The sequence below is a fragment of the Oryza sativa genome, chromosome 2 (assembly GCF_034140825.1).
Source record: "Oryza sativa Japonica Group chromosome 2, ASM3414082v1".
NCBI classification, from domain to species: domain Eukaryota; kingdom Viridiplantae; phylum Streptophyta; class Magnoliopsida; order Poales; family Poaceae; genus Oryza; species Oryza sativa.
The window spans coordinates 25,216,469-25,240,053 of record NC_089036.1 but is presented as its reverse complement, the minus strand read 5'-3'; the positions used below and the strand labels follow the sequence as shown (position 1 = coordinate 25,240,053).

The 23,585-nt window shown below is 43.2% G+C and overlaps 3 protein-coding genes across 4 annotated transcripts; 2 read left to right on the top strand and 1 right to left on the bottom strand.

The window, feature by feature from the left end:
- The first annotated feature begins 2,566 nt into the window (after positions 1–2,566).
- LOC4330017 (long-chain-alcohol oxidase FAO2) lies at positions 2,567–7,880 on the top strand. The gene is made up of 3 exons (XM_015767104.2): positions 2,567–3,048; positions 3,141–3,416; positions 5,909–7,880. Exons 1-3 carry the CDS (start codon positions 2,758–2,760, stop codon positions 7,652–7,654), a joined length of 2,313 nt encoding a protein of 770 aa, XP_015622590.1. The 5' UTR covers positions 2,567–2,757; the 3' UTR covers positions 7,655–7,880.
- A 1,739-nt stretch (positions 7,881–9,619) lies between these two features.
- On the bottom strand, positions 9,620–15,581 carry LOC4330016 (succinate--CoA ligase [ADP-forming] subunit beta, mitochondrial-like). Its single transcript, NM_001401905.1, has 12 exons — positions 15,299–15,581; positions 15,048–15,158; positions 14,251–14,362; positions 13,610–13,674; positions 12,919–12,996; positions 12,099–12,173; positions 11,824–11,976; positions 11,601–11,735; positions 11,234–11,398; positions 10,683–10,805; positions 10,133–10,204; positions 9,620–10,035 (listed from the first exon to the last, which is right to left on the bottom strand). The coding sequence occupies exons 1-12, from the start codon at positions 15,398–15,400 to the stop codon at positions 9,958–9,960; spliced, it is 1,269 nt and encodes a 422-aa protein (NP_001388834.1). The 5' UTR covers positions 15,401–15,581; the 3' UTR covers positions 9,620–9,957.
- Positions 15,582–18,040: 2,459 nt separating this feature from the next.
- On the top strand, positions 18,041–21,663 carry LOC4330015 (pistil-specific extensin-like protein). 2 transcript variants are annotated; one of them, XM_015770325.3, is made up of 3 exons: positions 18,041–18,916; positions 19,779–20,480; positions 20,552–21,663. In XM_015770325.3, exon 1 carries the CDS (start codon positions 18,318–18,320, stop codon positions 18,786–18,788), a length of 471 nt encoding a protein of 156 aa, XP_015625811.1. In that variant the 5' UTR covers positions 18,041–18,317; the 3' UTR covers positions 18,789–18,916; positions 19,779–20,480; positions 20,552–21,663. The 2 variants fall into 2 exon arrangements, with proteins under 2 accessions (XP_015625811.1, XP_066163505.1); XM_066307408.1 differs by lacking the exons at positions 19,779–20,480; positions 20,552–21,663 and adding an exon at positions 18,994–19,284.
- The last annotated feature ends 1,922 nt before the right edge of the window (positions 21,664–23,585 follow it).

Genomic DNA, 23,585 nt, shown 5'->3' with positions numbered 1-23,585 from the left:
CCCTCCCACCGTAACTAATTAACAATGTTTGTTCAATTATTTAGTTATTAAGTAAAGTGGCAAAAACACCACTAAATATGTCGTAAAAAAGTATTTTAACCATGTCTAGTATGTTTGTCTATTTACGCAAATATTTATAGAAAAGATGAATGATCAAATGAATTCAAAAAATCAACTTCGAAGATGAACGTACAGCGTGCATGGCACCCTCACACGCAAGTGGGCTATGCCTGTCATGATGCAAGGTTAGGCTGGTGAATGCAAAATTGGTCATTCTCTACAATGGTGTGGTTGAAATCTTTTGTTGAACCCGGCACATGGTCAAACGATAGAACTTGTACATACTCCCTCCGTCTCTTAATATTAGAGGTTTTGACCACTCGTGTTATTAAAAAAATTATGCAATTATAGAAAACAAAAAGTTGTGTTTAAAATACTTTGGATAATAAAACAAGTCACAAATAAAATAAATAATAATTCTAATTTTTTTTAATAAAACGAATGGTCAAATAGTGCAAGCAAAAAAATAAAAAAAAATATATTAAGGGATGGATGGAGTAATTCAGAGTACAATTGGCTTTTTGTTTGATTAGGCTGTGTTTAGATCCAAAGTTTGGATCCAAACTTCAGTCCTTTTCCATCACATCAATCTGTCATACACACAACTTTTCAATCACATCATCTTCAATTTTAACCAAAATCTAAACTTTGAATCCAACTTGGAGCACGAGAGCAACATATCACTTGGCAGGGCTACAGAATCCTGACGCACATCAACTCACTCTCATATGACCATGCAAACAAGTACCCATATCATTAGTCTGACAAATCCCACAATATAAGGTACAACAACCACATCATCATTCATCGTCGCTTGATGTGTTCACGTCTTAAGCGTATGTTCGGCGTGATTAAAAAGAAATGCATTGATCACCACCTACTCTTCCGCCATCCGTTGTGAACTCGTGATTCTGGTGCAAGCAAGATTCCTCCACGTTGCAGACGTGGGGTGGGGCTTGATATTCCTGGCACTGATCTACAGAGTGATTAAACAAACCTCACAGCCAGGACAACAGGAATAAGGATATACTACTAGCAACTGCCGTATAGCAAGATCAGGAAGATCCAGCAACCAAACGGAGACAACTAACCGGCTAACCGCAGTATACCAGAAGTAGCTCGATCGGTAAGAGCCAGATCCAGAACACACACACTGTTTTTATCTCTTGGTGCAACACAGCCTGTGTTTGTTTTTCTTGTTGCAACCCAGCCTGTGTTTTTCCTGTTGCAACTGATCCCAATTCTCAAGGAAATTAAACAGATCATCTGCATGGCTATCCTCTAACTTTGAATAACTACTTCCTCCCTTAAATATAAGGGATTTTGGATAGATTAGACGCTTTATAGAACCATAAATCTAAACAGAGTCTATCTAAATATATTATATTTTAAGACAGAGGGTGTAACATGTGGAGTATTCCTTCTATCCATGAGTAACTTGAGCTTTTCACTTACCAGCAGCTTTTCATTTATTTACCCCCACCAGTTCTATAAAAAAACTAAAAAGTACTACTAGTATTACTCCATCTTTGGCAGCAGTCGCTGTGTTTAGTTCGTGTGCAAAAAATTTTTTTATTACTGACACACGTTTAAAGTACTAAACGTATAATAATATTAAATAAATTACAGATTCTGCCTGTAAACTGCGAGACGAATCTATTAAGCCTAATTGATCCATTGTTAGCAAATGTTTATTGTAGCATCACATTATCAAATCATGGCGTAATTAGGCTCAAAAGATTTGTTTTGCAATTTGCGTGCAAACTGTGCAACTAGTTTTTGTTTCACATTTAGTGCTCTTCATATGTGTCCAAACATTTGATGTGACGAAAAAGTTAGAAGTTTGACGGAGAAATTTTGAATCTAAACACCGCCAGTGTTACTTTGCAAGGCGGAAAGACGCAACCAGGCGCACACGGTTCCACCGCAAAACTGCCCCCCAAACCGAAGCGCACGCTACCTCGGCATCCACCACCACGGTGTTTGCTTGCTTGCCCCCCGTGACCGTTTTGAGCCGTCCGTGCAGGCGTGCATTCACCAGCGCGCGCGCGCGCGCGGCGCTAGGACACGCCGTGTCGCGGCGCGGCACGGCACGGCAAGTACCTTAACTGAAACCCACCGCGCGCGCGCGCGGGCATAGGCGACGCCGCGACGGTGCGGTGAGCCGTTGAGCAGTGAGCTACTAGTGGACGGCAAAGGCGCCGCCCTTCTAGTAGGTTTCAGTGTACCAAGGGATTAATAACAAAATCACGCTCTGATTATTTTATCGTCTAGAATTAACTGTAACTGCGTCCAGATCCTGACGCGTATCACTCCAGATAAACCAAAAGATTACAAAAACATATCTGCTCTTTTTATTTTTATCGTCTAAGTTTAATAGAAAAAACTGCATCCTGATGCTGAATGTCTGATGCGTATCACAACAGATAATTAAGCAAAGATTAAAAAACAAAAAAAAACTCTATCTAGAATCCTATATGTCGGGACTCGCTCTACAGACCGGGACAGGGAAGGTAGAATCAGCTTTCGTTGACCCGCTCGGCGTTAGCACTCGAGAGTCCCCGTCCATCCTATTAATCCTCGGGCGTAGCACCACCTCACCTAGTCTCCAAGCTCCATCGAAGACGACGACTCACTGCTAGCTGGTAGCTGCTGCCGGTGGTGCCGATCGACTGCCGGACGGCGGGCAGAGACGCCATGGGAGAGGAGAAGAGCCAGCAGCGGCGGCGGCAGGGCCACCCTCTCCTGAGGGGAGGCGGCGCGGGGAAGCAGGCCGGGCGGCGTTACACCCACGGCTTCTCCGCCTCCCAGATGGTCGCGCTCGCCGCCCTGTGCGGCGCGCTGGCGCCCTCGCTCCCGCCGGACACCCGCGACGACGACGACGACGACGCCGGAGGCGGACGCTATGGCGGCGCCGGTGCGTCCGACGCCAAGGCCGTCAGGGACTTCCTCCTCGCCTCCGCCGCCGACCCGCCCGTCCCCGACGAGGTTGGTACTACAACTCGGCCTACGCGCTTAACAAGCTTGCTTTTGCTTAGCTACCTGTAGCGAGAGTGAAGCCTCGGCCGGCGATGGTGCAGGTGGCGGAGCTGATGACGAGGATGTGCCTCCGGGAGGCGCTGGCGCTGGTGCGGGCGGTGCTGTGGCTGCTGGGGACGCGGCTGGGGACGCTGGCGCTGTGCGGGGGGCGGTGCGTGTCGTGGGGGAGGTGGCCGTTCGTGCTCACGTTCGCGGAGATGCCGGTGGAGCGGCGGGAGGAGGCGCTCGGGCGGTGGAGCAGGGTGACCGTGCTCCCGCCGCTGCGCGCCTTCTTCCTCGTCGTCAAGGTCTTCTGCCTCTACGTCTTCTACTCCTGGGTAACCACTCCTCCTCCTCCTCCTCTCATGGCCTCTCGTACACCGCTGATCGATCAGCTGCGAGTTCATTCACGTTAGATTTTTTTTTCTCGCGTTTTGCCCGCGCCACGCACGTGCGCGCGGTGATTTTTCTCTCGACGGATGCACGTACGTACGCCCGTGAGGGACGGACTAAGCGTTGTGGGGACTGTTTATGTATTTGTCAGGTGATTTCTAAAAAAAAAATCACCTAGATTTTTTTTACCCTTAGATTTACATGCAACGAACTACAAAAGAATATAACAAATACATATTTAATTACACATTATTTTTATCTAAATTACAGTGCACTTACATGTTATATCAACCTAATTTATAAAATATAAATTTAGTTATATAGGACTGTAATTTTATATTTTAAAGAAAATACAAATATATATCGATTTTGCTATATATTTGTCGACAAATTTTTCCCCAAAAATTTGACAGATGTAATTACAGTACAATCGTAGTGTAATTACGCTGTAACTATAGTGTAACTTGTATGTAACTTTCAAAAATCTCTCCGTAACATGTTATTTCGGTAAAATGGGGGTCGTGGGAACAAATCCTTTCACATATGTGTGTGATATGATTTGTTTTCTTCCTCACCAAAACAAATCTTGTAATAGATCTAACGATTCAAAATTATGTGAAACTTACATATAAGTTACACTGTAGTTACATGTAAGTTACAGTGTAATTACATATAAGTTACAGTGTAATTACACTACGATTGTACTGTAATTACATCTGTCAATTTTTTGGGAAAAAATTTGTCGACAAATGTATATTTTACATGTAAGTGGTTGTATGGAGGCCAAAAAAAGTGTCAAATGACAGCAAAAAAAATCACACGAGAGATGATAGCAAAATCGATTCACAAAAGTGGCACAACATGAATATAAAAGGTGCAACTAGGAATTTACTTACGTACATGAACATAATAACCTAAGTACTGTACTGTGATGTGTGTATTATTACATCACTGGAGCAAGTATACACTAGCAGGTTGTAAACAAACTCTAAAACGTGTGAAAGAGATAAGAGAGTAGAGAGAAAAAAAATAGAGAGGAGATTATAGGCTTTGTTTAGATCCAAAGTTTAGATCCAAACTTCAGTCCTTTTCCATCACATCAACCTGTCATATACACACAACTTTTCAGTCACATCATCTTCAATTTCAATTAAAATTTAAACTTTGCGCTGAACTAAACATAAACACAGCCATAGTCGTACCAATGTGCGACTTATAATACACTAGTTTAAATGCTAGGCTCAGGTCAGGTACTAGTATAAAGATAGTGATGCGATGGAGTAGTACTATAAAGAAAAGTAGGGTTGTCCTCGCCCCAAAAATAAATGGTAGAGTTAGGTAAAAAAAATAACTCCCACTCCCCCAATATATAAGTATTTTTATCATAGTGACAAGTCATCTATTTTCAACTTTAATTATTAATATTAAAAAATTAAAAAAACCAATCATGTAATATTGATGTTACTAGGTTTATTATTAAACTATTATAATATGTAACTCTTCTTATTTAATACATCTTATTTTTATAGATATTATTGTTCCAAATAGTATTTCGAACATCGTATTAAAGTTTAAAAATATTTATATTTTTAAAATGGAGGGAGTACTACTATCCATTAGAGCCGCATGTTTTGGACGCGCAGCGCCTCGTCTTGGCGCAGGCCATAGCGCCTCCGCATGCGGCGCATCGCGGTATGCCGGTATGATGTCAATGATGGCAGCTACCGTGCCCGTGCGCCAGCGAGCGTGGCACTGGCACACACACATGACATTGGAGCTGCAGATCTTTTGGCGCGAGCGCAACGTGCAGCCGTGCACCAAGTCTGAGCTTCTAGAATGAGCCTTGTCCTTCTCTCGCTGCATGATTAACCTTGTACTATACCATTGCCAAAGCTGCAGTGATGATGAGGTGGCGGTTGGTGTCCACAAGACCACAAGTTCAGTGTGGATCATGTGCACACAACGAATTTAGGAATTGCATAATCGTTAAAGCTGAATCTGAACAGGTGAATGCGCCTTGATGCCCAGACCAAACTTTCTGCTGAGTCAGGCAACACACAGGGACAGCGACAGTAGTAGTTTTTTTTCCCCCAAACGACGTCGATGTGCATGTCCTCTCTGATAGTGCCAGCTACAGATATTTGAAAATAAACTTATACAGTAATCAATATCACATTTCAAACGACGTCCAATACTGTATTACTCCCTTCGTTTCTTACTATAAATCGTTTAACATTTTGAATATAAAACAAATATTATATTAAATATATTTAATGTTAAATTTAAAAAATTAATTTGTGTTATACAGTACATGTTACTATTTTTTATAAACTTAGTTAAACTTAAAAATAATTAGTATATCAGATAAGTCAAACGAATTATCAAATGAAACAAAGGAGTACTAAAGAAAAATGTAACAAACCTGACCTTCCTGCAGATTGACGAGAGCTCAGAGAACCCGCACTGGCGAGCGATCGGGTACAGCCCGCCGACCGACGAACCGCCGGCGGAGGAGCACACCGAGGCGACGAAGCGGCCACTCGACGACGGCGTGGTCGAGACCATCAACCTCACGGACGCGTCCCTCCCGTCGTCCCTCGCGGAGAAAGGCCTCGCGGTGACCGATGACGCGGCGCGCAACGTGTGCCGGGTGGAGTGCGACGTCGCCATCGTCGGCTCCGGCTGCGGCGGGGGCGTGGCGGCCGCGGTGCTCGCCGGGGCCGGCCACAAGGTGGTGGTCATCGAGAAGGGCAACTACTTCACGTCGCGGGACTACACGTCCTTCGAGGGCCCGTCGATCAACCAGCTCTACGAGTCCGGTGGGTTCGTCACCACGATGAACGGCGGCGGGCTGCTCCTGGCCGGCTCCACGGTCGGCGGCGGCTCGGCGGTGAACTGGTCGGCCTGCCTCAAGACGCCCGAGTTCGTGCGCAGGGAGTGGGCGGCCGCGCACGGGCTCCCGCTGTTCGCCACCCCCGACTACGCCGCCGCCATGGACAAGGTGTTCGAGCGGCTCGGCGTGACGTCGGGGTGTACGGAGGAAGGGCTCCAGAACAAGGTCCTCCGCAAGGGGTGCGAGAAGCTGGGCTACAAGGTCGACGCGGTGGCGAGGAACTCGTCGGAGGGACACTACTGCGGCAGCTGCGGTTTCGGCTGCCGCACCGGGGACAAGCGCGGCACGGACACGACGTGGCTGGTCGACGCGGTGGGCCGCGGCGCGGTGATCCTGACGGGGTGCAAGGCGGAGAAGCTGGTGCTGGAACGCGGCGGGGCGAGGGGCAGGCGGTGCGTCGGCGTGGTGGCCAGGAGCACCAACCCGGCGATCACGAAGACGCTGGAGGTGCGCGCCAAGGTGACCGTGTCGGCGGCCGGCTCGCTCCTCACGCCCGTGCTGCTGCAGCGGAGCGGGCTCACCAACCCGCACATCGGCAAGAACCTCCACCTCCACCCGACCGCCCTGGCGTGGGGCTACTTCCCGGACACGATGCCGGACCTGAAGGGGAAGGCGTACGAGGGCGGCATCATCACGTCGATGCACAAGGTGGAGACCTCCGGCGCCGGCGCGCCGCACCGTGCCATCCTCGAGACGCCGATGATGGCCGTGGCCGCCACGGGGACGCAGATGCCCTGGCTGTCCGGGCGAGACTCGAAGGAGCGGATGCTCCGGTTCGCCCGGACGGTGCACATCTTCTCCCTGGTCAGGGACCGCGGGTCGGGGACGGTGCACGGCGAGCGGCGTGTCGCGTACCGCCTCGACGCGGCGGACAGGGAGGACATCCGCGACGGCTTGCGGCGCGCGCTGCGGGTCCTCGTCGCGGCGGGCGCGGCGGAGGTGGGCACGCACCGGAGCGACGGGCAGCGGCTGCGGTGCGAGGGGCTGACCGAGGAGGCGCTGGAGGAGTTCCTCGACGGCGTCACCGTGGTGCGCGGGCCGCAGTCGAGGAGCGAGACGTGGGGCCTCTTCTGCTCGGCGCACCACATGGGCAGCTGCCGGATGGGCGCCACGGCGGGCGACGGCGCCGTCGACGCCCGCGGCGAGAGCTGGGAGGCGGAGCGGCTGTACGTGTGCGACGGCAGCGTGCTGCCCACCGCGGTGGGCGTCAACCCCATGATCACCATACAGTCCGTAGCGTATTGCCTTGCAAATGGCATCGCCGACTCCCTGTCCGCTAAAACGACTTAATTAGCTCCTATCGTATCTTCTACTACAAAATTCATCCATTCCAGTCCATTCCAGAACATCACAGCTTGCAAATTCGATTAGTACGTTTTAGCGTATATGATTGTTACGAGGACCAGAATAATGTGCATGATTCTTGTCGTGTGAAGTTATGGATTATCTGTAATTATCTCTATAAAAAGGAAAAAATAAACACCGCAATGAAAATGCTTCCTGCATACTTTATTCAGTCTAGAATTCGTCGCTCTTGCACATATCTTTTCATTACATTAGAGATGCACAGTACTCACAATAAGTACTAGTTAAATTGAGCACAGTTGGAGAATAGAGTGACCGTCGACCCAGGATGTAGAGGGACGTGGAACGAACCTGCGCTGCACTGCACATATGCTATCAGAAACAAATTAAACCATGCGTGTGTGTTTAAATGTGTTGATGGCGCACGGGCATTTTCGACCGGGAGATATGGCAATGCTCTTGACTCAGCATTTCAGAAGAGGCGTCAACGCCAGAACATTCATGCATGAAGCGACAGGTGCTGTGCAAGCAGCAGTTGAGTGCTCCGTCTTTAGCCACCACTTTGCCTACCCGGATGGTATTGCCCTCCATATTACTGCTGCATACGTCTATTGATAGGTGATGCCATTAATTTTTAATATATGTTTAATCATTTATCTTATTTAAAAATTTCATATAAATACGTAAGACATAAATATTAGTAAGAAATTTTTAGTGATAAAACAACTCATAATAAAATAAATGATAGTTATATGTTTTTTTTAAATAAGATGAACGATTAAATATATTTAAAAGTCAACAGTGTCATCAATTAAAAATGTGAAGATGACACTGCTAGTTTGGCTCGTGGTTTCGGCTATACTCAATTGTCAACTTTGCTTTGTAAAAGTTTAGTGGTTTCCTCTTTTGTCACAGGTGGGACGTGGATGGGATGATACTGCACCAGTGTAACGATGTTATGATAGCATTAATGTGCATTTCCAAAGAAAAAAAAGTTGGAGTGAATTAGGAGCTTCCGTTTCGAAAATTCTCTTCGTGACTTCGCGACGAACTTGTCATTTAATGCTGATATTTGCACACGTAGGTGCAATATTTTTCATCGAAATAAAAAAAAGCATCAAAATAATCAGTAATTCTATGTGTTTAATCTAGCATTGCTGCAGATGTGCAGTATTAGGCAAAAGAACACGACAGGATGTGCATTGCCCTTCCATAATTCCATTTGGTCAGCATCATATCTTCTCAGTAGTTTACATCAAAATTCATGATTATTCCTTCATGATTCTAACAGCTATTCCCAGTAGTAGTTTACATCAAAATTCATGATTATTCATTCATGATTCTAACAGCTATTCGTACTAGTTTACATCAAAACAGTGCAACACAAATGACATTTCACTACGAGCGCCGAATACAAGTTGGTGATGGCGAAAGAATTTAGTACTAGCCTTCAAGTTACAATGAATCTACAACTGTACTGTAGGCAAATACATTTGTTAGATGCCTGGGCCTCTACATCAACTTTAGTCCTAGCTTATCCGAGTCCTCTATTGTCGAATGTCAACTGCATAATTGAATGAAGAAGCTCAAGTACCAAATTTTAGGGAAATGCACACCCAAACCGTTCAGATAATCGATCAATTTTGTTCACGATCAGGCATAATAAAATTACGCAGAAGCAAATTTAAGAAAAATGCACACCGCAAACAGTCCAGATAACTGATCAATTTTGTTCACGATCGCGAGAGGAAGGCGTAATAAATCAAAGTATGCCAAACTACGGGCACAAGCCACACAGGTGCTCTGTGACATATGTAATACAAAGTGACTACACCTTCAGCTTGATTTCCGGCACAATGTAGTGCACAGTTCAGCATCAAAAGAAGGGTTAGTTGGCATCATAGCATTAGCTAGCGTCCAATACCATTTCAGTATTAGAACAGAACAATATGATCATAACACGTCATCATAACCTATAGCCAAGATGTTACAGACTTTACAATCAGTTATCGCGCATATGCAAAGTGTAAAGCCGTACTCTCTTGCTCAAGGCAAAAACAGATAAACTCCACTTTAACTTTGGCAAAAAGAAGTGGTTGCTCAGTTTGGTGCCGACAGAGGTTTATTAACAGTAGACCAAAATGTTTCTAGGGGAAATCAAGCCAAAATAATTCCACTTCAAAAGGATTTGGGGTTCCCAACTTCAGACCCCTGAAATATGTCATGAGCACCGCTCATCTTGTGCCAGCAAAAAATAAACTTGATGTTGGTATACTACAAATAGTTAATTATTTGACAGATGCTTTTACAGCTTTCTCAGCCGCATCATCAAGATCCTCTGCAGTGATTAAGGTCATTCCACTTTCCTGCAACAGGACATCACAGTCAGGTACGAAAGTTTCCAGTGAAGGACGACTTGGCAGATATTCCTACAAAAAAAGAATGCATGCAAGTAATTTTTACCTTTAGAATCCTCTTCCCTTGGTCAACATTGGTGCCTTCCAACCGAACAACAACAGGCACCTTCAGGTCAACCTGGCGGTCAAGAGAATGATTCAATACAGTGCAGGAAAGTTTTATATTGTACATTAACCAGCAAGATAATCTAAATTGTCCCGCAAAAAACAAAAATATAAAATCATCAATCCAAGGAAATAACTGTGTCATTACATTCCCAAGAAACAGTAATTGTTAAAAGAATATTTCTCAAACAAATACAAGAGAAAATGTTGTGGAACAGACAAGATTCCACAAGAAATTGTCATAGGGTTAATCTCAAATGTTTTATACTTGATGCAATACCAGTAGTACTTTCATAAAGAAAAGAAATTGTTCTGAAAAATTTAATAGAAAACTATCTCATAAGAAACTTCCACATTTAATGGAAAAGGTTACCATGGAATAAGAAAGATTCAATAGGTATATTGTAATTTATTAATTTGAAGCAAGAGGGAACCACAATAAGCTGCTTTAGTCATTAAATGAAAACTACATACAAAATTTGAAGACAAACCTGTTTTGCTGCATTCACTATTCCACTTGCTATCACATCACATTTCATGATACCACCAAAAATGTTCACTAGAATAGCCTTCACTCTATCATCGGAAGTCAAAATCTTAAATGCTTCCACAACCTGAATACAAGTTATATAAAAAGTTTATAAATGACCAAACTGGGAAGCATAACATGCAAAAACAAAATAACAATTTAGCATGGATTCCAACAAACAGATTATCAGTTATATGAAAATCTTTTAGGCTGTGTTCAGGAGGAGGGGTTCGGTTGGGAACCCCTCTTCCCCGGCACGCAAAACAAAGCTCATATTATTGCATGATTAATTAAGTATTAACTATTTTTTAAAAAAAATGGATTAATATGATTTTTTTTAAAACAACTTTCATATAGAAAGTTTTTGCATAAATCACACCATTTAGCAGTTTGAAAAGTGTGCGCGCGGAAAACGAGAGAGGTGGATTGGGAAAATGGGGGGGAAGAACACAGCCTTAGTGGCGCGATTCACATGAGATGGTAGTTACAAAAAGAATTCTCAGCTTATTATACCTGTCCCTCTGATGCACTTCCACCAACATCAAGAAAATTGGCAGGCGTACCCCCATGCAACTTAATGATGTCCATTGTAGCCATTGCCAATCCTGCACCGTTCACCATGCAGCCAATTTCTCCATCAAGCCCAATGTAGTTCAAGTCAGCTTTGGCAGCAGCCACCTGTAAAGGTATTAGAGATAAACTCATAAATATCTTCAGTTTCCATTCTCAGAACAACAAAAGCTGTAACATCCCTCCAGAGGCAAGTCAAGCCATCCTCCAAAAGAAGGGGTAAATGAAAAAAAAAATACATAGATAGAGATAAAGGAACACACAGACTACAAGAGAAAGTGAATAAAGGAAATGGCAAGCAGTAATATACCTCTCTGGGATCTTCCTGTGTTGTGTCACGCATGGCAAATATCTCTTTCTGCCTAAAGGCAGCATTGTCATCAAAGTTCAACTTTGCATCAGCAGCGACCAGCTTGTTGTCAGCTGTCTCAGCAAGAGGATTAATCTACCCACATAACATGTCCAAATTAGTCATAACCAGTGCAGTGGTAAAGCGGGCCATTCCAAATGAGATACCATTTGTTATTGATTACCTCGAGCAGTGTGCAATCAGACTTGCAGAACAGTTCATAGAGCTTCTTAATCTGTTCTATGGAAGACTGTCTGTCAGCTGTCTTTGGTGCCAGACCATCAACAACTTTAGCTGCATCATCATCTGTGATTCCCTTGAATACATCAATAGGAACCTGGCAATCCAGAGCATTGCATTTCAATGTATGATCGATTTCATTAGAAACAATTAAAAAAATGCAGAAGCACACAATGCTGTTGCCAACAGAGGGATATTGATTAGAGGCAATAGATTTACCTTGATGATCATATCAGGGTACTTCTCTGCAAGATCTTCAATACTGGTTCCTCCCTTGCTGCACGCTATAATGAGCTGAAAATGAGTGAAAATCAGTTAGTCTACAGCAAGAAGTCAAGAACCCCTATCTGAAATAGGGGAACATGCATATTAACTACCTAATGGTTTAATTCTTTAAGTAATTCAGGCACAAGCAAAAAAAGAAAACAAAATGATAGCAAAAAAGGATTTATAAAAACAATTATGATGCGTCTAAATTCAGAAGTGAGCACAAAAGTAATCCTACTCGAAGGATTGATTACATCATTCCCATGTATAATTTATAATTATACCAAAACCAATACAAAATATTTTTGAGAAAAAAAACAATACAAAAGTGGAAAATAATTATTGGTTCACAGCCTTAGAATGCTTGACCTTTACAAAGATGCTTAGTGACACAGCTACTGCATGCAATTATCTGTTACTAATTGTGAAGCCCATTATCCGTTGACTAAAGATTTATGTGAACCTTCATCAGCTCATGCACACTTTGTTAGTTTATGGTATTGAAAAAATTAATAAAATAAACAAGTACACATGGTTGCAAAACAACAACAAACTGTTATTCTTGTGGAAAATTGATCCATATTTTAGTACTTACCACTCCTTAACATAGTCTCATAAATTATCAGAATCTAGGTTACAAGAAATACTGAATCTAGATGGAAAAGTGTGCAATACCAAGCTTCCTTAATTTATTCAAATAATAGAACAAAACTCAGTAAATAAAAAGAGAAAAATGAGCAATACAAAAAATTGCTTGTGTTCAAAGACATACCGGACCAGCAGTATTCCTGTCAAGGGTGATGGCGAAGTACATCTCATTAACAAGTGACAGTTTCTCACATAAGTAGACCTGTCAAAACACAAATCAACGAATTTAGTACTTGACAATTTTCAGTGATTTGAGCAGAAACATAGAGCATTAAAAAGTGTGACTCTTGCTTTGAAAGATAAGGTAGTGAAAGACGCAGAACTTATGGACAGTCGCATGACAACCTGTGTAAGCCTCTTTCTACATGAAATTGCATCTAAATTTGCATTCAAAAAAGTAATAACTACAAGATCCACTATGATTAGACTGAAAAAAGAATCAAGGGAAACAATCATTGCCACAGCATGCACCAAAAAAGGCACTCCGTATAGTGTAATGGCTTCTTCCAATTATTCCATTTATTTCTCATATGGAAGTACATTAAACGGCATTGGATTTACAAGTTCAATACTGTTTTGGGCGAACACAGTCATATGCTAAAGCTTAACCTTCTACATATTTGCAACAAAAAAAATATAGTGATAAAAAGCTTTCTTACTAAAGAATCAATAATCAAGCAAACACAACAACAGTACTTTCTAACAATGCTGGAAACACCAAATGAAACTGTGGTAGCAAAACAAAATGGCAAGCTGATTGCAGTTCAAATTGGAATATAGATGCTGAAGGGGGCTACATATTACTAAAAACTAACCTTGCTCACAATCTTCCCCTGTGGACCAGTTTGTTTTGTTACCAGAATCTGGCCAAGCATTTTTGCTGCAGAGGAGATAACATAAACACTTAAAAGTAGGAGTACATACACAAATAACATGTATAGTATACAACTTAATTGAATGACTACGAAGAAAAGAATTGAATGACTATGAAGAAAAGAGAGCATTGCATGTCACTTAAAAGGCCATTCACTTCAAATCATAAGGCATCGAGGCAGTCAAACTCAGAACCAAAACAACAAATAACCAAATCTTAAGTTGGTGAGAAAGGTAAGGAACTAATTAATCAATTGAAGGAATAAATCACCTATCATATATGGATTTATTCAAATCTGAAGGTAGTATCAAGGATGTCAGACTTCATACAATAAGATTATCTTTACTTGCATATTTCATTATAACACATGTAATTGCCAAAACCAAATAATAGCAATAAATTGCATTGGAGGTTACTGTGTAGACTGTGAAGCTAGACTAGTGTGCATGGAACAGTTATGTATAAACTTCTAAATCAGCTGCCCATTATCATCTGAAGCAACAAACAACTGAAGCACATACTGGGAGAAACTTGTCAAGCTGCTGTTCAATATATTCGTAAGTCTCTGACATTAACTCGTACCTGCGAGGCTTTCAGCTTCCTCTGCCTTAACAATATGAACACCACCCTGCAGTCCACTTTTGAATGTTCCCAATCCACGGCCACCAGCCAGGATTTGACTCTTAACAACTATCTGCAGTTGTGTCATGTTTTGAGTATGGCTGAATTGAACCACAAAATGATTCATGCAATAATACATAGATCTACCCTACAAAGTAGGCTAGGGACAACAATCAGCTAGATTTGATTTTGGAGTAGGCCAGCCTACCATCTACTGACTCATCTTTATAGTTTTACGGAATAACAAACATTTTGAAGCGGAATACCCCAATACTATCTTGTGATAAGCAAAAGGTTTCCCCTTAACCAAGTTAAGGGCTTACAAGCCACATTGACTATAAACCTTGGCAATATTTTCCTAGAAGATATGATTATTTTAAAGAGACCACATGTGGGTGTATAATCTTTGAAAAGGAGAAAAAAAAAGTTTATATGCAGTCCTATGACTAAACAGCATTGAAAAATTACTCAAAACACCAATAATAGTGTCATACCAGAGTAGCTAAGACTAATTACAAGTAATGTTACTTTCCAGGCACCAACAGTGATGTATTTCACCCATTCGTATTATATGAAACTATATCCCGTATACTACAGCAACCACTAACCTCCCCTCTGGAGAAAAACTGGTCAGGCCATCAGCAGAAATTGCAGTAAACTACATTCTCTATATACATCCTAATACCATCAAATAACTGCCACAACCAAGTCTCAAATTGGCCGCACAAGCAATAAAGAATAAGGAACGGAAACATCACCTCTTTCTCACTAGGGAAGACGTTCTTCAAGGTGTTTTTGACCTCCTCCACCGATCCCGCCGCCGCGCCCCTGGGCACGTTGATCCCGTACTTCCCCATCAGCTCCGCGCCCTGCGATACCCACACATCCACGAACCCTAGCGCGTTAGCCCAGGCCCCTAAATCGAAGACTCCAAAAAAAAACCCGCAAAAATCGAACGGAATATGGTGCGGGAATCTGCGGGATCTGGTGGAGGGGGTTGCAAGAGCACCTGGTACTCGTGGATGTTGAGGCGGCGGAGCTGCTGGTGCTGCCATTTCCCGGCGACGGAGAGGGCGCGCGAGGCCAGCTTCCCGAGCGATCCGCGAACCATGGCTGCGGCGGCGTGGGGGGCTCTCTCCTCCGATCCGGAAACCCTACAAGCGTGGAGGGATGGCACGCGTGGTCTTTCGCTGTTCCTCTCTCTCTATATGCGGGTTTGATTTTTCACTCGGTTTTTTCTCTCGTCTTCTTTTCCCTTTTCTTTCTTGCGAGAGGGTGCGGCGGCGGCGTAGGAGAGGAAGAGGGACCAGACGCCGGCGCGTTTGACTGACATGTAGGATCACGACAGTTTCACTGACATGTGGGTCCCAGAACTGTGGGGTCCATATGTCATTGTCAGATGAATGTAGGGCGCGGTTGCTCAGGTATAGAGGCACTTGTGCTTCGAGCCTTTGATACACTTTTCATGGGCCTAAGCGGCCTAACTGGTATCCCTGCTGTATGGGCTGGACAGGTCCAGATAAGCTCTAAGATGAAATGTTGTTGGGCTGGCCTAAATCTGTGATTTACACACATTTAGGCAGTGGCCAGTTTAGCCCACACAGCCCAGTGCAGGAAAGTGGCACTGGGAGGCACATGCAATGCAAGTAATCAAACACGCCCCAATTTGTATTCGGGGAGTTTAAAATTTTGAGAAACAATTAGTTGGTAGCTAACTTCCAAGAATATGGAGAAGGTGGGTTTTCCAACTTCTAGCTCCTAGTTTGTTTTCTAGATTTTACAACTGTAGCTTCTCAGAATTTAAACGAAAAGCTAGATTATTTGAGGGAGCTTCTGATGCTGGGATAAGCTGCACCTACCGGAAACTCCCCCAAATAGGTCCCAAGAGTCCTAGACCACCGCGGCTTTACATGTTGTAAGCACAGGTCGTTGGTATTCTGATACATATCTTATTCGTAGATATGCCAACCCAAAACGATGGAAATCCCATCATTTATCTTAATTTTCATAGCATCACGAACAGCATAAGAGTTTAATATGATCTCACTAGATTGGTAGGACCTTACATAAGATCTCGACCCTACGATTCTACATAAGCATCTTTTAAATTTCATGTGTGTTGAAAATAACGTGAATAAGCCTACTGAGATTTAAAAAAATACTATCTCTGTTTCATATCATATGTCGTTTTGATTTTTTTCAAACTTCTTTAAGTTTAACCAAGTTTCTAGAAAAATATAGCAATATTTTGAACACAAAACAAATGTATTATCAAAATATATTAAATATTGGTTTTGATGAGACTTGGTGTTGTAGACATTGCTGTTTTTTATAAACTTAATCAAACTTAAAGAAGCTTTAATAGAAAAAAATATATCAAAGTAACTTATAATATGAAATGCATTGAGTACCAATTAAATTTATCAAAATTAATACTAGAGACTTCAAATTTTAAAACATGTTACAAAATTTATATAAAAAATATGTACCTTATAAAAATCTGATAGATCCCAAGCCTACAATATTATTTGAAATAGAATGATCCAACCTAATATTCCGATCCTAACAACCTCGCAAACACATTTGGGATGTCCGGATGTAGTCGTCTTGGTATGTTTGCGGTAGCTGATAGCTAAATGATAACTTGGATGTACCGTGTACTCCTTACGCGGTTACGCCCCAAAATAAACCAACTTCTTCTCCTAAAATAAAGCAACTATACTTTCTTAGAAGTACCTACTATTGGTTCATAACTATATAAATTCTATTCCTTCAATACCTCTCACCTATCCATCCAGTAATATAACTTCTCTATTAATTAGAGGCATTTAAGTCTATTGTATTGCTCCTTAAATATATCTTGAAAAGATGGGATTTGAATTTTTTGGACCAAAGGAGTTTTTGAGATTTGTTTCCGTACTTTCATTTACATTGAAAAACACATGGAAGAAAAAACGTGGAAATTTACTCAAGAAACCGTACAACTTTTGTTCCTTTTGCTCAGCAAAGAAACTGCTGTAATTAGGATGAATACACCCAAGCCAGTATACCTGTTTGGCAATTGGAACTCGGCAAATGCATGGTAGTTCAGACTAGCACCAATCAAATTATTCTAGAGTTGGCATGGCCACGATTGCAAGCTATCTTCGCAAGAAAGAAAACGAAAATGTTCGTGTCAAAAGTGAGGTTTAACTTAATTGGTTTTTTATTGTAGAACCTGCGATAGATTTAAGTTCTAAATTTAGTATGAGTGCTCATATTTACGACTAATTATTTTTCAGTGATACAAGGTATACCCATCGACAACGAGTCGCTCATAATAATTTCGTCAATTTCAAAATATACTGGAACAGTTTCTCATAGATGCCCCTAAAGATAAGATGTGTGTATTTATAAAGATGTGTGCGAGCCCCCTTATCTGTACCCTATTTTTTAGAAAAAATGTTAGTGAAAAAAAAAACAAAATGTTTACTCATACCATTTGCCACCTTGGCGGGTAAACGATTGTCCATATGTTTCCCAAGTCCCGCCACGTAGCACGGCCCACAAAAAGGCCCAAATCCGAACCACAATAAACCCAGGTCAATGACCATTATACCCTCGCACCTAAGCCAGAACTACATACCTATCTTTACACGGCTGCCTCACTACATCCCCTCACGATGGCAATACCGAAGTTTCAACCAAATCCGATGGCTAACCCTAGCAAACCCGTGCATAAATACACCACCCAAGCCGCTCCTCCCCGCCCGCCTCTTCATTTCCCCTCCTCCCTCCCCTTTGCCCCGCCCTCTCGTCCGGCCGTTTCGTGGCCGTTTCCGTGGGTCCCATCCACTTGTCCTCCCGTGCAATTTACGAAATTGCCCCTATCATCTTCGGGTGGTCCCCACACTCCACGACTTTCTCTTGCCCCCTCCCTTTTCTCCCTCCCTTTGTTTATTCCCCAATCGCTATCGCCGAGCGATTCCGTCTCGTCTCGTCTCGTCTCGCCGCTGCTCTGCTGGCGTGGCGGCACGGGGGCCGTCGAGATGTCGATCTGCGCGAGGGCGGAGCCGCCACGTGGCGGCGGGACGCTCGGCAAGCGGAAGGAGCGGGACCGCCCGTCGTCGGAGGAGCAGCGGGCGCCGCCACCGCCGCCGCCGCCGCTGTTCCCGGCGATGTCCGCTAGGCCCCAGCCGCCCAGGCCGGCTCACCCCGCTCGGTTCGTCAAGCCCATGCCACCGCCGCCGCCGCCATTCCCCAAGGGTGGCGGCGGGAGCAGCTTCAAGCTCATGGCGGGGTACCTGGCGCACGAGTTCCTCAGGTCCGGCACGCTCCTCGGTGAGCGGCCGGAGTCGAACAGCAAGGCCCCCGCCCCCGCGGCGAGCGCCGGGCCGGCGGCGCCCGATCCCCGCACGCGGTACGCCGAGGCGTCGCTGCTGCTGATGGCCGGCGGAGCCCGCGTCCCCGGCGTCGTCAACCCGACGCAGCTCGGCCACTGGCTCCGGATAAAGGAGTAGAACCGCCGGGGCCGTGAGGCGCACGGTCGCCGTCGCGGCATTGGCGGGGTGGGTCGCTTGCGGTGCCGCATGCACGTCTCCCGAAGCGATCGGAGCGAAAGAAGAGAAGAACGGATGCTTCGGACATGGCAAGTGGTTTTACTTTCACCTCGTCTCTTTTCCTTTTAAATGCTTTTTTTCATGTTAAGAAAAAAAAATCATGTAGGTTTGAACTTGAAACTGAAGGCGCTAGCTTAGCTTCCGGTGTGTTTATCCCCCAACTCTGTGTCTCAAAAGTGTAGCAAATGGTTGACGAATGACCTATCAACGCACGATTTGTTGTGCTTAGTGGATACATATATGTACAGAATTAAACGAGATGTTATTTAGCCCCGTTAATGCCAACCTGCCATGTGTGCTACTGGTATGTGGAACGATGGTTACATCTCGAGTGAAGCTTTTCTCTGTTTCGTGAGTTTGATTTCATTCTTAATATACTTGCTGTACTGTTTCCAGATTTGCAATGTTATAGTTTCGGTCCAGATGATTAAATTTATACGTTTAGTCCATCCAACTTGTTTTAAATAAATCGAAGAATCTAAAATCTGTGGTTGCCGTCCACCGATCCGGTTATTAATCTAGTATTTGCAAAAGGCAACAATGCTTTGTGTTGGAAAATTTTGCCATTTTATTGCACACGGTTGATGAAGTGGTGATTTATTCTTTGTGTATATTCATGGTTAGGAGTTAGGACGACGCCATTGTGCATTCTTTTTTGTTTCAGGGAAACAAAAGTGCAACACCCTATGGTTTCTAGTCTCTCCTCCTTTTTTAAATTAGAAGAGGGGAAGTCTTTGTTCTTGTTCAGCGGGCTATTGTTGGTTTTCGTCAAATTGTTCAATGTCGTAGCAGCCAGATAAGTTTAAATTATGCAGAGTCAATCGAAGGACTTGGGTACTTTGACAGTTTGACCCGCTTTTTTATGAGCTATTTTGGTCTCTGCTGCTGCAGTGTATACGTTTTCAAGGTTTGATCTCAAAATTCCGCGCTTCTTCAAGATGAACTTTGGTTCATACACGGTTTCTTCTGTACAATCTCAAGCTCAATTTGAAACGAGAACCGGAAACATTTTCGCGTGAAACCAGCAGGAGCACCAATAGCTATTCTCATTTCAGCAAGGTGTTGATTCCTTGTGGCGAGACGATTGCAATCGCTGTACCCAAAGTTGGGCGATATCACATTGGGCACCGTCCTTGCGATCTGATCATAATCAACAACCATTCCACATTAGTGACGACCGTTGCGCAGAAGTGGTTGGCCTCACTGCTGTGTCGACAGCGACGGAGATACACGGGAGACGCGTACTACTGGACTAAGAGGTACAACACGCCAGGTGACTGACAGCTGCGGGCAACAACAAAAGATAACCGATTGGGGCAAAGGTAGGGAGGCAGGAATTGGCGCCATCAGAATACAGTGGTTTTGGTGTGATATAAGTGCAACACTAGTGTTTATCCAGATGCATTCCGTAGACACACAAAAAATGAAATAAAATATAAGTGTCACAGGGGCGAAGTGTCCACCTAAATATGCATTACTTTGAATGTGCTTACACACCTAAATATTCAGATGCGCTTACACAGGACGATAGAAACACAAAGAGCCCCTGAAGATAACACAGGGGATCATCATATCCCAAATAGAAGAGAAGAGGTATGTGACATTATTTCACCAACAGAAACACACTGCCAAATGCCAAGCACAAACTAATGCTAGCATCCTAGGTCATATCTTTGCTGATGTTGCACCGAAGAAAAGTGGAAATCAAGGCTGAAGCCATTCACATCAGAGCTACCGGACACGAAGACATCCACTTAACGGACATACATGAAGCACCGAAAATGAAAGTTGCCGGAGGGCCTTGTACCACACAATCATGCTGACTTGATTTCCGACGTTCAACGGTTGTGGTCGTCGAAGGCCACCGGCATCGATGCCCTTTGAGGGAAGGAAGCCAAAGGGGAGAGCACCCACCGAAGATTTTTGCCATGGCCTCCCACATCAAGCCATCAAGTGTTAGGTTTTATTAAGTTGCAAGTAAGTTCAACACTCTCCAATGTTCTTTGGGGAAGGAAGCCCAAAGGAGAGAGAGCCAACGAAAATTGTGGCCAAAGACATCCAAGCAAAAATGATTAAGACGAAGCAGGGAACTAGCAAACATCAACGACGACGACGACAGCAGGGAAGGAAGACCAAGGTGAGTAGCTGGTGAAGCTCAGGCATGCACAAAGAGAAGATGAAGGGAACACGGATGCTGTCCTCACTCCTTAGCAACAATGGAGCCATTGGTGGTCACCATTAGCCATGATACTTGCAACAGAACCTATGACCAAAATCCGTCTAAAATGGGAAGAATCGAAGGGAAATGAGTTATCCGGGTTAGCCCGTGGTGTTAAGGCCTCGTCCAGGTTCGTTGTAAGCTCTAGATACCGAGGGACAGTAGACATTGGCGTTAGATCTAGGTGTGTCTTGAGCTCTCCTTTGCAGGAAGGAAGAATCAATTATTGATGATGAGAAGGGCATCGAAGAGGAAAAGGAAGAAGGCCACCTCAACTAGACAATCAACGGTTACCAATAGATGAAGAAAGTTGCCAAATCTAAGGAAAAGGAGGGAAACCACAGGAAAAGGAAGAAGAATGTGAGGAATGTCATTGAGTCAAGGTGGTGGCACCGGCCGCGGTGGCCGATGATGCAGTGGGGATGTGGGTGCGTCTCCTCCTGGGTCGCTCGAAGAGAGCAACACGAATATCAAGTCTTCAAGTCCCTCTGTATGGAAATGTCCCTAGACAAATTTTACATCATTGGCAGGAAAATTTGGCTAACTTTTGTCAATTTCCTTTGAAAGCTCCAACACATTTGCATCTAGCACCCATGCATTTCAAAATAATACTCCCTTCATTCTATATCATAAGTTGTTTTAAGTTTATTCTAAGTTAAATTTCTTCGAGTTTAACCAATATTACATTAAAAACTAGCAGCATCTCTAACACAAGCTAGAAGTTTGGAAGCACTGCCTAACGCCAACCATTGTCGTGCCCCTGCATCCATGCCAAACAGCGCAAGCTAGCCATGCGCCTCATAGCAAGTTTAATGGCAGGGGTGATTGACGCCTCTAATTTTATCCACGCCAGCAACTAATTAGTTAGAAGGTACTTCCTTCGTTTCACAGTACAATATAAGTCATTCTAGCATTTCCCACGTTCATATTGATGTTAATGAATCTAGAAAATGCTAGAATGACTTACATTATAAAACGGAGGCTCACTCCGTCCAAAAATATAAACGATTTTTGATGGATGGAACATACCCTAGTACTACGAGTCTGAACAGAGAGTTTATTCAAATTTCATAGAACTATAATGTATATTATCCATCCAAAATCCCTTATATTTTGAGATGGAGGAGGTAGCATGTAGTATACACTATCTCCAATACAATACTACTATTTATTTTTATTCACTTGCATCTAATCAATATCACTCTTTTCATTTTCTCCCTTAGAGTTTGTGAGAGCTAAGTACAACAGTAGGCAATAGTCAAGCACATGTAAAGGACAGCGGGGAGGAGATAGAAGAAAAATGAGCTACATATTTGTAGCTAGTTGTAAGTTGCAACACATGCTCCGAGATATTATGTGTGTATGAGACGTGGACCAAAGTATAAATGATACAATATATGTTTATATAAAACTATTCTATGGGTAAGCTATTAAAATGACTATAGATAATATGTCAATTTTAGAAGTAGCAGTTGACTATACTATTAAACTTGCTCTGAAAATGCTACTCCTTACACGTGAGGTGACTTATCCTCTCTCTTCTTACCTCTCTTCTCCGCTCATCATTTAAGTATATGTAACATCTTGAGTTAGTGTATACTCCCTCCATCCCAAAAAAAAATTCTAATTTTAAAAATGAATCTGGACACATGTGTGTCCACATTCATCTCTAAAATTGGGCTTTTTCTGGAACAGAGGGAGTAAGACTCTAGAGGCTTAGAATAAGGATAGTAGTGTGTTACAAGCTTACGTGGAGAAGAAAAATAAAGAAAAAAAAAGAAATGTTGCTCTCACACATGAGCTAGCTCTCCACATGCTCTAAGATAAATACATTAGTTATAAGTTCATAGCCAGAGTAAAAGAGAGAAGATAATAAATAGAGCTAATCTTATATCTAACCTATTGTAAATGTTAACTCTAATATACACATATATATTGTTGTTAGTTCTACTACTATTAATTGCTCTTACAGTAACTGGTCTTAAAACGTGATCAAGACAACTTGTGTAAAAAAAAAAAGGTAACCTATCAAGACTGTGACCGTGTGCGACACTTTTAGCCCCATCGTTTGGCCTAAACAGCTAAAGAATAAGCCAAAATTTGAATTTTTGAACTTAATTTTGAAGTTGATTTTGAAATACTTTTAACGTAATTTTTTTTAATATTGGCTTTTAAGTCGTTACGAATAAATCTACAAAAGTTTTACTTATAAATTAATTTTAATTTTCTAATAAGTCAAATAAGCTATTTTGGGTCGAATGGGCAACCGATGGGAGCCTTTGTGGCTAATCTGAATCCCGTGATACGTGGTCCGATAATCTGTTCACATTTTTCACGTAGGCGCATCGGACGGTGAGAACCTGTGCATTTTTGCGCAAATGTGCATATTGTTCTATCTCCTGCGCGCGCTCATCAGTATTCAGTATCCGTCACTCCGTCGAGCAGTTCACAAGTCATCTTGTGTGGCTTTGCGTGCTCTG